This window comes from Engraulis encrasicolus, chromosome 24 (genome assembly GCF_034702125.1).
Source record: "Engraulis encrasicolus isolate BLACKSEA-1 chromosome 24, IST_EnEncr_1.0, whole genome shotgun sequence".
Taxonomy (NCBI): Eukaryota; Metazoa; Chordata; class Actinopteri; order Clupeiformes; family Engraulidae; genus Engraulis; species Engraulis encrasicolus.
The window spans coordinates 6378373-6393372 of NC_085880.1; the positions used below are offsets into that span (position 1 = coordinate 6378373).

Sequence of the window (15000 nt, forward strand, 5' to 3'; positions counted from 1 at the left end):
TAAAGCACAGACTGTAGCTACCACCTAGCACTTTCTGCAGTGCTGCTGCTTTAGACTAAACTTAGTGGGGGCAGCAGGGTGCAGACCAGTGTTGCGCACACACTTTTTGGGGGGCAAGTGCTGAAGGAGGGCTGTTGGGGGCATGTGGAACTTCCGACTACCTTACAAGGCTATAGAAGCTGTATATTATATATCAGACCATTCGTGAATTACGAAGTATTAAAAATGAATGGTCTTCCCGACAGGCCATTTTTTTGTCCAGTAGGGCAAAGGGGCAGGTGCTTTAGCACCACCTCATCCCAATCTGTGCATGCCTATGCCACAGATCTTTTAGGCTACATAATTGTTTTCATGTCTAGAAAACTGATTAAAATCTCCCAAAGTCCTTCTAGACTATACAGACCACATGAATGCCACGTGGGTCTGCTATGGACACCCTATGGAGAAGAAATCATCCATGTCGGTCATCATCTGAGGGGTGGGGGGAAAGGGGATGGTGCAGCTACAGCTAGTAGCAGAACATCAGGTCGATAAATGTCAAAGCCGTATCATTATATCTGTCGCGTGACACGCATCATTAGCTTCGTTCCCGTGACAGAGCAAGTGGAAATCCTTGCTGTGATCAACAGTTTTATAGCCATGATCATTGCCATCCTGTGGCGCATGAACTAGTGAAATAAATGGAAAAAATGTCCTACCGTGCTCCAGTACATGCACAGATAACATGCAGTGAGAGTATGCTGGTATTGGTGTCTGCAAATGTTGGCTGAGATTGGTAAAGGATGTGTGCTGGTATAAAAAAAATAGAACATGGTCTTTGGGCTTTAGGAAATTTGGTGTGCATTTGGTGGAATGTGCATCCATACATGATTGTTTGATTGATTGGGTGGTTTCTTAATAATCATAAGCTAGGGTGTGGATGACTTATGGTCACTTTTTGGACTATCTTTTGCGGGGCCCATCCACTTTGTGATTTTTGGCTCTAACATGAATGGGACAATGGGAGAGTGTACATTGATCAAATAGCACTGACGTCCCCAGATTTAGCATTTTTCTGCACAGAGTAAACAACATCTTTTGTTTAGCAGCAAGGATCACATCAAAACTTCAAGTAATGAAGCTCTTCATCTGAGGAAAGAATTTTGTTTCACACTCCAAAATAAGTCAGTTGTTCACAAATATTTTAACCCTCTTGATCTCTTTTGACCCTTTTGACTAAGATGAGCTGGATGAATGTGCGTCTTTCATACAGAAATTACAGTTAGCAGCTGCTGCAGCAGTAATGATTTCCCCAGGAGGCTCTGAGTCAGCTGCCTCAGAGCTGTGATCTCACTGCAGGCAGCAGTGAGGTGCTGAACCGACAAATCACATAGTGAGTGATATGAATGTGAAATGTCTTCATTCAAATCGATAGACATTAAACTTCATTTGAAAAATACAAATTGGCAAAATTAATACTTTTTGTCTGGAAAGATATTTGGTTTGACATGAGATAATACCTCAGTTTAACAAGTAGTCTATTTTATACAGCCTAAATGGTAGGTTAGCACTAAGATGCGTTTTTAAGGGACATTATGGGTAATTTTGGGCTTGTCCTCCTTTTGAGCCCCCTGTCCTCATTTTTCAAACAAAATTGTCCTCCTTCTCTTTCCCAGCAGTACTTATAAGGGCATATAATGATTGAGGAAGTGCTGTATCAAACTTCTGCCCCACTTTTACATACAGCCGACACAAGCCATATACCATGTCTCTATTCCACTATCTTTTCAGGTTCTATTTTAAAATAGGCCAAACATTAAACATCTACTTTTGTATCACAGATGTAGTTGCCATGCATGAGGTCGCCAGGCATCTTCATCACATGAACATATTCATCAAGCTTTCATTCTGGCACAAAACAGCACAATACTGACAATTAGTCCCAATGGGTCTGCAGCACCCCCTATTGACAGGTGCATTGTATTTGCAACACGAAAGACTACTTAAATACAGTACGTCACATTCAAGCAAGTACAGACTGTGGGGTCAGACAGGGTACAGCAGTATACAAGAAGCAATACTGGAGAATACGAGCATAATGTTGCAATAAAGCCCCATCTTGTTTCCTCTCACAGCAGACAGTCATCTCTGGTCAGGGTATTCACATAAGATATTTGTGTATGTAAAATGTGTTTCTGATAGAAAGCTATGCACAAGGCAAGACATCTTGACCAAGCGGTACTCGCAGTCTTTGTGTTTATCATCAATACAGCTCATTTCACCTGAATGCGATCTCTGCCTTCCACGGCCATGCATATGACAGCCTTCAGTAAAACATCTGACTGAGTAGTATTCAGTGTGTGTCTCATCAATACGCTCAGTCTCACCTGAATGCGATGTCTGCTCTCCACGGCCACTGGCTTGCCCTCCCCCATGCTCTCAGTGAACCAGCTGATGTCCAGCACCTCCGCAGCGCCGGCCAGGGCCACAGTCTGGGCACGCAGCCAGCCCCACAGCTCCCCGGCTGGGTTCCCCTCTGACACCACATGGGTCACCTTACCACTGCATACATATGCACCGGCATGCACACACACATGCACACACGCACGCATGCATGCACGCACACACACACACACACACACACACACACACACACACACACACACACACACACACACACACACACACACACACACACACACACACACACAAGGGCAGAAGCTCAGGGCAGGGTGAAAGTTAGAGCCAGGGAACATGTCCAGTTTCCCATGGAAATCTTGCTCACATAGATTTCTCCCTTGGCAGGCGCTCTCTCTCTCTCTCTCTCTCTCTCTCTCTCTCTCTCTCTCTCTCTCTCTCTCTCTCCCCCCCCCCTCTCTCTCTCTCTCTCTCTCTCTCTCTCTCCCCCACCCCCCTCTCTCTCTGTCTCTCTCCAATGCTCTATTCAAGCAAGCACAAGGGTTAATTTGCCAGCTGCGCGCCTTCTTCAGCATCTGAACTGAGCTGAAAGTGATAGCAGAATAAGTGCAAGCATTTTCTTGTTAATTGCACTTGCTTCAAAGGCAATTGAAAGAACTTGAATATTTTTGGCTTTGATGGTGGAGATGGAAGAGGGGGGGGGGTGTTAAAAGAAATCTGAGTGTAAGTGTCACCATTTTTGGCTCTTGCATCTGTGCGTTCGTTGAAGTGCGATGTACTGTAGTAGTATCATCCTGTAAGGAGGTGGTGTCTTTTTATTTGATAGTAGTGAGAAGTGAAGTGAAGAGTCTCTAGAGTTAACGCCTGGCTCCAATCCCAGAGACACTCATGTCTCTCACACACATAAGATCACATCACTCATCTGAACCACAACATCTAAGGGACATCTATTTTGCAGTACTAGAAAATTCAGTACTAGATGCAGCATGAAGTGAGTGGGTGGGTGGGGGGCGGTGTGTGTGTGTGTGTGTGTGTGTGTGTGTGTGTGTGTGTGTGTGTGTGTGTGTGTGTGTGTGTGTGTGTGTGTGTGTGTGTGTGTGCGTACGTGTATCTATTTGTGCATATCTCTTTGCGTGTGTCAGCTCAGCATCACAACATAACACAAAGCTCTCGATAAACGCACACACACACACACACACACACACACACACACACAAGCAAACACACACACAAGCAAACACACACACACACACACACACACACACACACACACACACACACACACACACACACACACACACACACACACACACACACACACAGCTATGCCACCAGTAAAGCAGTTCAGTTGTGATATTCCCCTTTCCCCTGAACACTTTGTTTCATCCCGGTGTAATTACCGTTGCAATCAGGGCGTTCACCCGTGCTCAGCTGCTCCCACTGTGGGTCCCGCCCGTGTGTTCCCGTAGCGTACCGGGTAAATCAGAACAACCGGGCCCCTGGGAGCAGCAGGCTGGCCCCTGATGATCAGTGATCAGTCCCCTACCATACATGCACAACCATATACGAGTCTCTCTCTCTCTCTCTCTCTCTCTCTCTCTCTCTCTCTCTCTCTCTCTCTCTCTCTCACACACACTAACACACACACACACACACACACACACACACACACACACACAGTATATTCTAGCACAGGGGTGTCTATTATATTGATATGAGTGCAGAAAACACAGCCACTCCAGCAGCACTCTCAGCTAACTACTCATTTTCACACACCAGTCGGCTAAAGAAAAGAGGAGGTGGAACAGGGATCCTTATCAACAAGCATTGGAGCTATGCCCCCCTGCTGCCTGCCAACAACTACAGCTGCCTGGAATACCATGCCATCAAAGTCACAGCCCCAATCAAGGTGTCTGTACTTGTGATCTACCGTCCTCCAGGAACACTGGGCGACTTTATTGACGAATTGGATATGCTGATCTCCTCCATCACGGACATACAGATGGTGTAACTTCAATCTGCTCATTACCGTGCCGTGCCGCGGCAGCGCACCGTGATCATTACACCCTGTGGCCATTCGGAATGCGGGGGGCAGTATAGCACTGCTTTTGCAGAGCAGCGTCTGCCTGTGCTTGTACGTCTGTCTGTGCTTCCGTGATTGTCCATCCCCCAGTTTTAGTAGTAGTAGAAATACAGTCAGCAAATTGCATGTTTTATTTAGCATTGGGCATTTGATAATAACACAAGTGTGAGCCCTAAACAAGACCACCATATGAATTTAAACTCGACTTTTTTCTGTCTTTCATTCACCGTCTCCCAATCCGTCCCTAACTTATTTCGGCATTATTCAAGTCAGGAACGGGTATCCTCAGGATACAGAGTTTGCATACCTACTACAATTTGAACCGGTAAAGACAATTAAAACCTAGTCAATCAGACAGGAACACCATTGTAATTAAGTGTGTCCCGTAACGCCAGCATGAGAGAGATCGAATTTTAAATTTGGCGACGACATTCTGTCTTCAAAACTGGCATCGGCCGCTTCCAATTTAGGACCATAGGCCTATTCAACCGTTTCCACAACCTCACTGATCACAGTTGCTTCATCTCTAATGCCAGGGCTAAGAACAACGAAAATAGCAAAACAGAGTAGGCTAATAAACCGTAGCCTAATGGAGAGACTGAGGAGACATGAAATCAAGCGGCGGGGTTCGGACCATTTTGAGTGGACCGATGTCACTTGCTTTGTGTAGCCCTATCAAGCAAGCCTGTCTGTCTCATTTGTGCGATGAGCACAAAAACACAAATTGAACCACTTGTATAGTGTGAGTCAAACAGACATGAACAACATTGTAGCCTAATGAAGTAGTGCCCCGTCATGTCAGCATGAGAGAGGTGATTTTACATTTGGCGACGACATTCTGTCTTTAAAACTGGCGCATGCCGCTTCCCCTATTGCAGGCTATTGCAGGCTATTACCTGATCTACACTGTCGTTACCACAAAAAACAAGGTAGCACAACTTAATACTATTACTAGCCTATATATCTGGTAAATAGTAGGTTGAAGACGGGGAGTATTATTGGTGCACTGTTTTTTTTGCGAAGCAGAGTAATCTGCTTCAGTGTAGCCCATTGTACGTTGATCCCTCCCTCAGTTTTAGGCTACAAGTGGAAAGAGTCAGCCAATTGCGCGTTGCACGTAACATTGGGCATTTGATAATAACACAAGCGTGATCCCTAAACAAGACTGCCAGTCGACGGTGTTTTGTTTTTATTATTCTGTCCTGCATTCACCGTCTCAATTCCGCTCCTAACTTATAAGTGATGACTGTTAATTATTTCTGCACTAGCCTATTCAAGTCAGGAACGGATATCCTCAGGATAGCCTACGGACTAATAGGTTGAAGACGTTTTTTTTGTATTGGTGCTTGTGAACATTTCATCCTTTCAATGCACTGTTGTGCGCGATCGACGGGATTCCGGTTAACTGGGGATGTGATTGACTGCACACGTGACAAGACATCTGTTACACCAGGTGTGGCTAATCATATGTGATTAGGACTGCAAATTCAGTTGCTTCGGTGGAGATGCGAACCAAAAATATGACTGGGGAACTATGACTCCTTCGGAGGCTGGATAACCTGTCGCGCCACGACATGTCACAAAAGGCTGTGCAGTCCCGTGCACTGCACTGCACTGCTGTAACCCACCCCCTCCCCCACAGACAAAAAGTTCAACACGTTCTGAAAATTTTAGCCGCTTTGCATTAAAGGGGCATTCCACCGGTGGAGACATGAATATGTTACTGAAAGTGGGTCATATTTATAGTAGAATAGTAACATACATTTCTAATTTGGTGCCTTCTTGGCCAAGAAAAGGCAGAAAATGACTTTTTAGTGCTTGTGGATTTGTGACAACAATCCCCATAATGCACTGCAATGCTCAAGTTCCAAAGGCCACACCCAGTTATTTGGGTCTCTATGCATCATCCCTCCCTCAGCTTCCAGGCAGTGTTGCCAGATTGGGCTGTTTCCCGCCCAATTGGGCTGCTTAGGATGGTCGTGTGCGGGTAAAAATGGCATTTAGCAGAAAAACCCGCCCAATTTTAGCCATAGAAATCAATAGAATTGGGCGGGATTTTGAGCTTCTAGGCTGGTTTTGAGCATTTTTTGGGCTGGAAATCATCAGCCTCATCTGGCAACCCTGCTTGCAGGTGCATCACAGTGGGACAGACATCACTGGAAAGGAGAAGCTGGAGCACACTGCAGCTTAGTTTTCAAGACTTTATTTTGTGCACACACGCGACCAACGTTTCTGTGTTGCTACACCTTCTTCAGAGTCAAATGATAGCAAGAGAGAGACACACATTTCAAGACTTGACATTCACAGGTGATCCTACTTGATTTGGCTAAATTGTTCTGATCTCATTGCAGGTAATTGACCCCACCCCCCAACACCAGGACAAGATTGTAGACAATTAGACAGCTTGCCAACTTCCCAAAACAAAATAAAAAAGTGAAAAAAAAACAATACACAAAGAACATTGTAAATAAAACCACATCTACAATTATTACAAGACCACAGCCGCGATGCTGGAACAATTTGTTACAGAGAGCAAGGCATATTGTGTTCCTCATTTATGCCCTGAGGCTCCACTGAATTTAGAGTATGAATCCAAAATGCCTTTCTACGAAGCCTCTCTGTCTAATTGTCTGCAATCTTGTCCTGGTGTTGGGGGGTGGGGTCAATTACCTGCAATGAGATGAGACCAATTTAGCCAAACCAAGTGGGATCACCTGTGAATGTCAAGTCTTGAAATGTGTGTCTCTCTCTTGCTATCATTTGACTCTGAAGAAGGTGTAGCAACACCGAAACGTTGGTCGGGTGTGTGCAAAAAATAAAGTCTTGAAAACTAAGCTGCAGTGTGGTCCAGCTTCTCTTTTCCAGCTATGCCAGTGACTTACTGGCAGTGTTTCCAGATGAGGCTGATGATTTCCAGCCCAAAAAATGCACAAAACCCACCTGGAAGCACTAAATCCCGCCCAATTCTATTGATGTCGATGGGAAAGATTGGGCGAGTTTTCCTGTAAAATGCCATTTTTACCCGCAGACGGCTATCCCAAGCAGCCCAATTGGGTGGGAAACAGCCCAATATGGCAACACTGCTTACTGGAGCCTCAATGCCAGTGATTTCAAAAGCACTGGGACACTGATCTGTGATAGGTCTGTTAAAGCATTTGGTCCAACCCCCTATGGGCGGGGTTGAAAAGGTGGGAAAAAGGCTTGTAGTCTCAACAGAAATCCACCTCTCTTACACTTCCTATGTCGATGATGCAAAATTACCATTTTTACATCATTGACATAGGAAGTGTTAAGAGATGAATGCGGGTTTCTCCTATCTCAGGGGGAATTGAGAGATTTTTGCAAGACCATTCAAAAGTATGACTGGGTGTCTATCAATGGAAAGCCTAATGCAAAATGGGTGGAGTGTCCCTTTAAGTTTTCGAACAGACACTTGTCCACGGTGACGCAACATCGAAAGAGAAACGCAGAGACTGTTCACAAATAACTGAATTAAGATTTCATTAAAAAACACAGCATTTGTATGAAAATGTGCTGGGTGACCACACTGCCTAGGCCTATCCAGATGCACGTATAGCAACAATGAGAAAGAGAGGGAGAGACGGAGAGAGAGAGAGCGATTAGCGCGTATCTGTGTGTGTGTGTGTGTGTGTGTGTAGTGTGTGTGTGTGTGTGTCTCGGGGAACATTTGAAGTGAAAAAAACAACCCTCCCCCACTTCAGCATCAGATGTTGGTGGTCTACAAGTCAATCCTTGTTTACCCGACTATCTTGTAGCCCAGTCATGAAGTTCATAAAGCCATCGGTAGCCTATATCCAAAATCCCTCCGCAAATTTCTGCATTGCCTGAGTTCATAGGCTAAAACAACTTTATTTAGGCCTGACTTATTTAGCTTACTTTATTAGCCTTATTTAGGCCTATTATCGTATTTAGGCTTTAACGTGGGCCTATTTTACAAAATATCGAAAGAAGGAAAAGAAACGACAGACAAGTTGAGGCTTACTGATCGTAGCCTATTACAGCAAATCGAACGTGCACTTTATGAACACACTAGCCTGAGGGCAAACATCGGCACGATTGAGATTGAGGCCATGCCAGGAATTCAACTACCTGGGCACACACTAAAATACTGACAGACTACAATTGCTTGGATCTTCAGTGGGTTTCGTGGGTCCGGGGGGATGGGTGGCCTACTGCCTAAACTGTAACAGTTTAAATGCGTCCTCTCCAAACAGAGTGTGTGTGTGTGTGTGTGTGTGTGTGTGTGTGTGTGTGTGTGTGTGTGTGTGTGTGTGTGTGTGTGTGTGATATTGACACCTGTCCTCCGCGACCGCGGATAGCCCCCACCTTTGCGCTTCTCATCTGGCTGTCACGCATCAACTGGAGGAGAGCGCGCAGTTCAAGGCAAGTGGCATGACTGCAATCGTCAACAGGCCTACTGTAGTCTAAACAACTGTTCAATGTTCAGCGGTGTCCGTAGTCAAATTATCACAGCGGTGGTAGATGGTTTTTATGAAGACCTGGAGGTCTGATCTGTCCTACTTTGCAGCAGACAAAAACCAACAGACAAAATTGCTGAGTAGTGCCTACCAATGATTCTCCTGCCATGATAGCGTTGGACTAACCAGAATAACCAATTTACATGTTGAATGTTGAGAGGAGGCATTTTGAAAAGTCGAAGACTTATTCACAAGGATATCATAGCTACCTTTCCTTGTCAATGTCCCATGCATTACAAAATATTCAAAAACCTCATCTGCGATAGGCTAAACACGATTTATCTAACACGCTTGAGGATAATATTGCCACCTTTCCCCTCTCCTGCGGTAGCCAGTTGCCTTCTCAGAAGAAGCAATCTTAATCGGAAAGAGTGCGCACTGTTCAAGACCCGCGGCAAGACTGCAATGGTCATCATGGTCCGTGGTGTCAGCATTCAGCCAAAACGGTGATAGGCCCTTTTTATATATATCAAAATATACCTTATTCGCAGCAGCCAAAATCAGTCAGACAATAAGTCCTTAACGAGTACGTGCAGGCTAGCGAATGCTCCTTCTACCAGGGTAAAGTTTGCAATTGGAGAGGGGTGATTGAAGGGGTAAATTAAGTCCGAAATCAAAATGATCAAAATACGGTCGATTTATTTACAATACCCTACATGACAGAACGAAAATGTGTAGGAGGTCAACAGAAAATAACCATAAACTGAGGACTATAGGCAACGTCAAAGTAAAATACAAACACGAAATCAAACAAAGCTTTTTTTTTAATGCGGCAACACTGGTTAACAGCAGGTTTTACGCACACATTTCGAAGCGGTTTATCACAGATGCCGCTCTCTTCCTTGCTCTCCCAAACCCCAACGTACACTGGGTTTAATACTCCCTGCAATACTGGCCAGCTATTATTCAATCATCATTTCATTTGTCCATGCAAAGACCTTTACGCTGCGGTTAACTAAAAGTAGCCTCGGCCAAATTAAGGTAGGCTACAGCCTAACACAAAACGGTTTCCATCTGCACACAGATGCCACATATTAATAGGCTACCATACACAAAAAATGTAAAGCTAGCAAATGAAAATGAAAAGCATTTAAATTAACATCCCACTAAACAATCTCTTCCCCAAAGTCAAAGTTGAAACGGTGTGCGCTTCCGCCTCGCAGATTGACTGATTAAAGTGTGTTGATCAGCGCAGTGCGTGCAGGGTGTGTGCGAGTGCGTGCTACGCCATGCACATTGAAGAAAGTTAACTTCAACATGTCAACAATGTCCCATGTGTCCATATGTAGTGCACAAAACATTAAAAGCATTGTGAGAGAACATGTTTGCCAGTTTAGTGCGAAGGGAGGAGAATCCGAGTGCAGAGAGGCTGCATGTTGACATTACATTTCATTTCGTTGGATGCTTGTCTCAAATGTCATTTTCTCTCATCACATGCCTTGGCTACTCGTTTTAAATGTGGATTTTACCCACATTAACCCGTATTACAGTGTTAAACCACATGCTACCCTGAAACACCGCTGCTTCCCCGAGTTTTACATTGCAAAATTTCCGACATTTCCTTCACTGACGCAGCGGTTGATGGCCAAAGACGCGGAGCATCCTAAAAACTAAACAAAACAATATAAGGGGGGAAACATGCAGCGCCGTTGGTCAAGCCTTCTTCCTTGGTTCATTTAATGATTATTTAGACAGGGCTTTTATTTGGAACCGGCCATTATCTGTCAAATATCCTCGTGCACCCGGCCCTTAAAAGGAACCCGGCCGCTAATTGGAACTCGGCTATTATATGGAACTTTACGGTATATTAATATGCCGTCAACATCGTCTAAAATATTCCATATGGTAATAAATGTTGCCTACCCATTTGCGCTTGAATGTGTATTGTGTGTATGCAAGAGAAAGTGTGTGTGTGTGTGTGTGTGTGTGTGTGTGTGAGAGAGAGAGAGAGAGAGAGAGAGAGAGAGAGAGAGAGAGAGAGAGAGAGAGAGAGAGAGAGAGAGAAACCTGAACATGCGCTACAACGTGGTAAAGCGTATAGCGAGCGCTCCCAAGTATAGTAAGCGCTCCCAAGTATAGCAAGCGCTCCCAAGTGCCACCTGGCGGTTATTTGGGTACACTGCAGCTAGGCCCGGTACGTACCGAGGTGGATGACGTGGCATTACCTCGGTAAAGGGTGTGCATTGTAGGGGGACCGACTGTAGGCGGCCCACTACTTGTCCTCGGCGACTTCAACATACACCTAGAGAAGCCATACGCCACAGACTTCAAGGCCCTGATGAACTCATTTGACATTCAACTAGCCAGCTGCCCCCCGACACACAAGAGTGGTAACCAGCTCGACCTGATCATGACTAAGGACTGCCAAGCGGACAACATCAAGGTAACCCCAATGCATGTTTCAGACCATTTTTTCCTCCATTTCACCACCTCCCTACCCAACCCTACACACACCCCCCCTCCCTTGGTCACATATAGGCGGAATCTACGCAACCTGTCACGCACCACCTTCGCATCAGTGGTGGCAGATGCCTTGCCCTCAGCAAGCGTTCTCTCCTCACTCGATGTTGACACTGCTACGGATTCGCTCAGCTCCACACTGACCTCTTGCCTCGACAACCTGTGCCCACTAGTCACTAAACCTGCAAGACCTTCACAACCGCGACCATGGCTGACAGAGACCATCCGGGCTCTACGTACCACCCTCAGAGCAGCGGAGAGGAAATGGCGCAAAACCCGCAACCCATCTGACCTCGAAAAACTTAAATCTCTACTAGCCTCCTTCTCCACCTCTGTAACAGCCGCCAAGGCGACCTACTACAAAGACAAGATCAGCAACACTACAGACCCACACAAGTTGTTCTCTACATTCAAGTCACTGCTCAACCCTCCCCCCCTCCTGCGCCCACAGACCTGAAACCAGACAACTTTGCCACCTTCTTCACGGAAAAGACGGCAAATATTAGCAAGCAATTCTGTGAGCCGCCCTCCCGCCCAGAAGACACCCCCCTGGAAAACACGCAGACTCCTGCAACACTTAATTTTCAGAATTCACTCTGCTTTCTGAAGAAGACGTTTCCAAACTCATCACAAGAAGCCGTCCCACTACCTGCCTACTAGACCCAGTGCCCACGAACCTTCTTCAAGACATTGCCCAAACAGTGGTCCCAGCAATCACATCCATCATGAACTCCTCACTCTCCTCCGGCACGGTCCCCTCCGCCTTCAAACAAGCAAGGGTGACACCACTACTGAAGAAGCCTACACTGAACCCTGCTCATGTCGAAAACTACAGACCTGTCTCACTTCCTATCCAAGACGCTAGAAAGGGCAGTTGCAAAGCAGGTCACCAACTTCCTAAACCAGAACGGATTACTGGACCCAAAACAATCTGGTTTCAGAAGCGGACATTCAACTGAAACTGCGTTACTCTCAGTGACTGAAGCTCTAAGGACTGCAAGAACGGAAGGACTATCCTCGGTCCTCATCCTACTAGACCTGTCTGCAGCCTTTGACACAGTCAACCACAAGATCCTCCTGAGGATACTCACAGCCATGGGAATCACAGGCGTTGTCCACTCATGGTTCAACTCCTACCTCTCTGGACGCACCTTCAGTGTGTCATGGCAAGGGAAACTGTCTACGACTCACACCCTCTCCACAGGCGTACCCCAAGGATCAGTGCTGGGACCCCTTCTGTTTGCAATATACACCTCCTCCCTGGGACGTGTCATTCAAACACATGGGTTCTCCTACCACTGCTATGCTGATGACACCCAGATGTACCTGTCGTTCCGTCCAGATGACACCACGGTTTCGGAACGCATCGCTGCCTGCCTCACCGATTTGTCAACATGGATGAAGGACCACCACCTACAGCTGAACCTGGCCAAGACAGAGCTCCTGGTGATCCCAGCTAAAGAGTCGCTCAGTCACAACATCAACCTCAAGATAGGCTCCACCATCGTGACCCCAAACAAAGTCGCCAAAAACCTTGGCGTCATGATTGATGATGAGCTGTCATGCTCCAACTACATCAACTCAGTCACCCGGACCTGTCGATTCCAGATGTCCAACGTACGGAATATCAGACCTGTGCTGACACAATATTCTACACAACGACTGGTGCAGGCCACTGTCCTGTCCCGCGTTGACTACTGCAACTCACTCATGACAGGCCTACCTGCTTGTGCGCTAAAACCTCTGCAGATGATCCAGAATGCGGCGGCACGGTTGATATTCAATCAACCCAAAAGGACCCATGTTACTCCTCTATTTATTGAGTTGCACTGGTTACCGATCGCCGCCCGGATCAAGCACAAGGCATTGACCCTTGCCTACAAAACCATCACAGGAACGGCCCCAGCTTATCTGAAGGACCTACTAACGCCCTATGTTACTGGAAGAGATCTGCGCTCATCCAGCACAAGCCGTCTGGCTCTGCCATCCAGTCGCTCTAGGTACTCCCAGTCAAGATTGTTCTCCGTTGTGGTACCCAAGTGGTGGAACGCTCTCCCAGAGACAGCAAGACTAAGCACATCTCTTGCAGCCTTCAAGAAACAACTGAAGACCTTCCTCTTTCGAGAGAATCTACTAGACTAATGCTTGAACTGGCCTTGCCTCAGGGCAAACTCCTGACATGATGTTTAGTTTAGTTTAGTTTGTGTGTGTGTACTCGTTATTTACTCTTTAATTTAAAAAAAAAAAAAAAAAAACTAACCCCTCTGCAACTGCACTTGTTGTTCTGTATATCTCCTGTGCACTTTGTATTTGCTTGTGATGTTGGCTTGAATATGTCCTCTTTTGAAAGTCGCTTTGGTTATAAAGCGTCTGCCAAATGCAATGTAATGTAATGTAATGTAATTTGATAGTAGTGAGAAGTGAAGTGAAGAGTCTCTAGAGTTAACGCCTGGCTCCAATCCCAGAGACACTCATGTCTCTCACACACATAAGATCACATCACTCATCTGAACCACAACATCTAAGGGACATCTATTTTGCAGTACTAGAAAATAATATAGGCAGCATGAAGTGTGGGATGCAGCATGAAGTGGGTGGGTGGCGGTGTGTGTGTGTGTGTGTGTGTGTGTGTGTGTGTGTGTGTGCGTACGTGTATCTATTTGTGCATATCTCTTTGCGTGTGTCAGCTCAGCATCACAACATAACACAAAGCTCTCGATAAACGCACACACACACACACACACACACACACACACACACACACACACACACAAGCAAACACACACACAAGCAAACACACACACACACACACACACACACACACACACACACACACACACGCATGCACAAACACACAGCCATGCCACCAGTAGAGCAGTTCAGTGCTGATGTTCCCCTTTCCCCTGAACACTTTGTTTCATCCCGGTGTAATTACCGCTGCCATCAGGGCCCTCACCCGTGCTCAGCTGCTCCCCCTGTGGGTCCCGCCCGTGTGTTCCCGTAGCGTACCGGGTAAATCAGAACAACCGGGCCCCTGGGAGCAGCAGCTTGGGCCCTGATGATCAGTGATCGGTCCCCGTGCGCAACCACATACGAGTCTCTTTCTCTCTCTCTCTCTCTCTCTCTCTCTCTCTCTCTCTCTCTCTCTCTCTCTCTCTCTCACACACACACACTAACACACACACACACACACACACACACACACACACACACACACACACACACACACACACACACACACACACACACACACACACACACACAGTATATTCTAGCACAGGGGTGTCTATTATATTGATATGAGTGCAGAATGCTTACATGCTGTGTGTCTGTGAGTGTGCGTGCGTGCGTGTGTGACCTTAAGGGGCCCTCACCTTTGAGCCAAGCCTTTCCCCTGACCCCAGAAGTACAAAGAAGCATTTGAACAAAAGTGCAGAAAAGAAGCAAAAAATGTGCAGACTGGACTGATGGTTTTGGAAAATGCTACATAAAGCACAGCTGTGATCTAGGTGCTCTGGGTCCTTGGCCCACAGATACATGCCAGTGTTTTGTTTGTTTATT

The 15000-nt window shown here is 46.2% G+C and overlaps 1 protein-coding gene across 1 annotated transcript in view; it reads right to left on the reverse strand.

The window, feature by feature from the left end:
• LOC134441413 (DNA nucleotidylexotransferase-like) overlaps nucleotides 1-15000 on the reverse strand; it is a 137247-nt gene that overhangs the window by 118574 nt on the left and 3673 nt on the right. The window contains exon 2 of the mRNA XM_063191708.1: nucleotides 2367-2541. Coding sequence (XP_063047778.1) covers nucleotides 2367-2541 — 175 coding nt within the window. The remainder of the gene's footprint in view (nucleotides 1-2366; nucleotides 2542-15000) is intronic.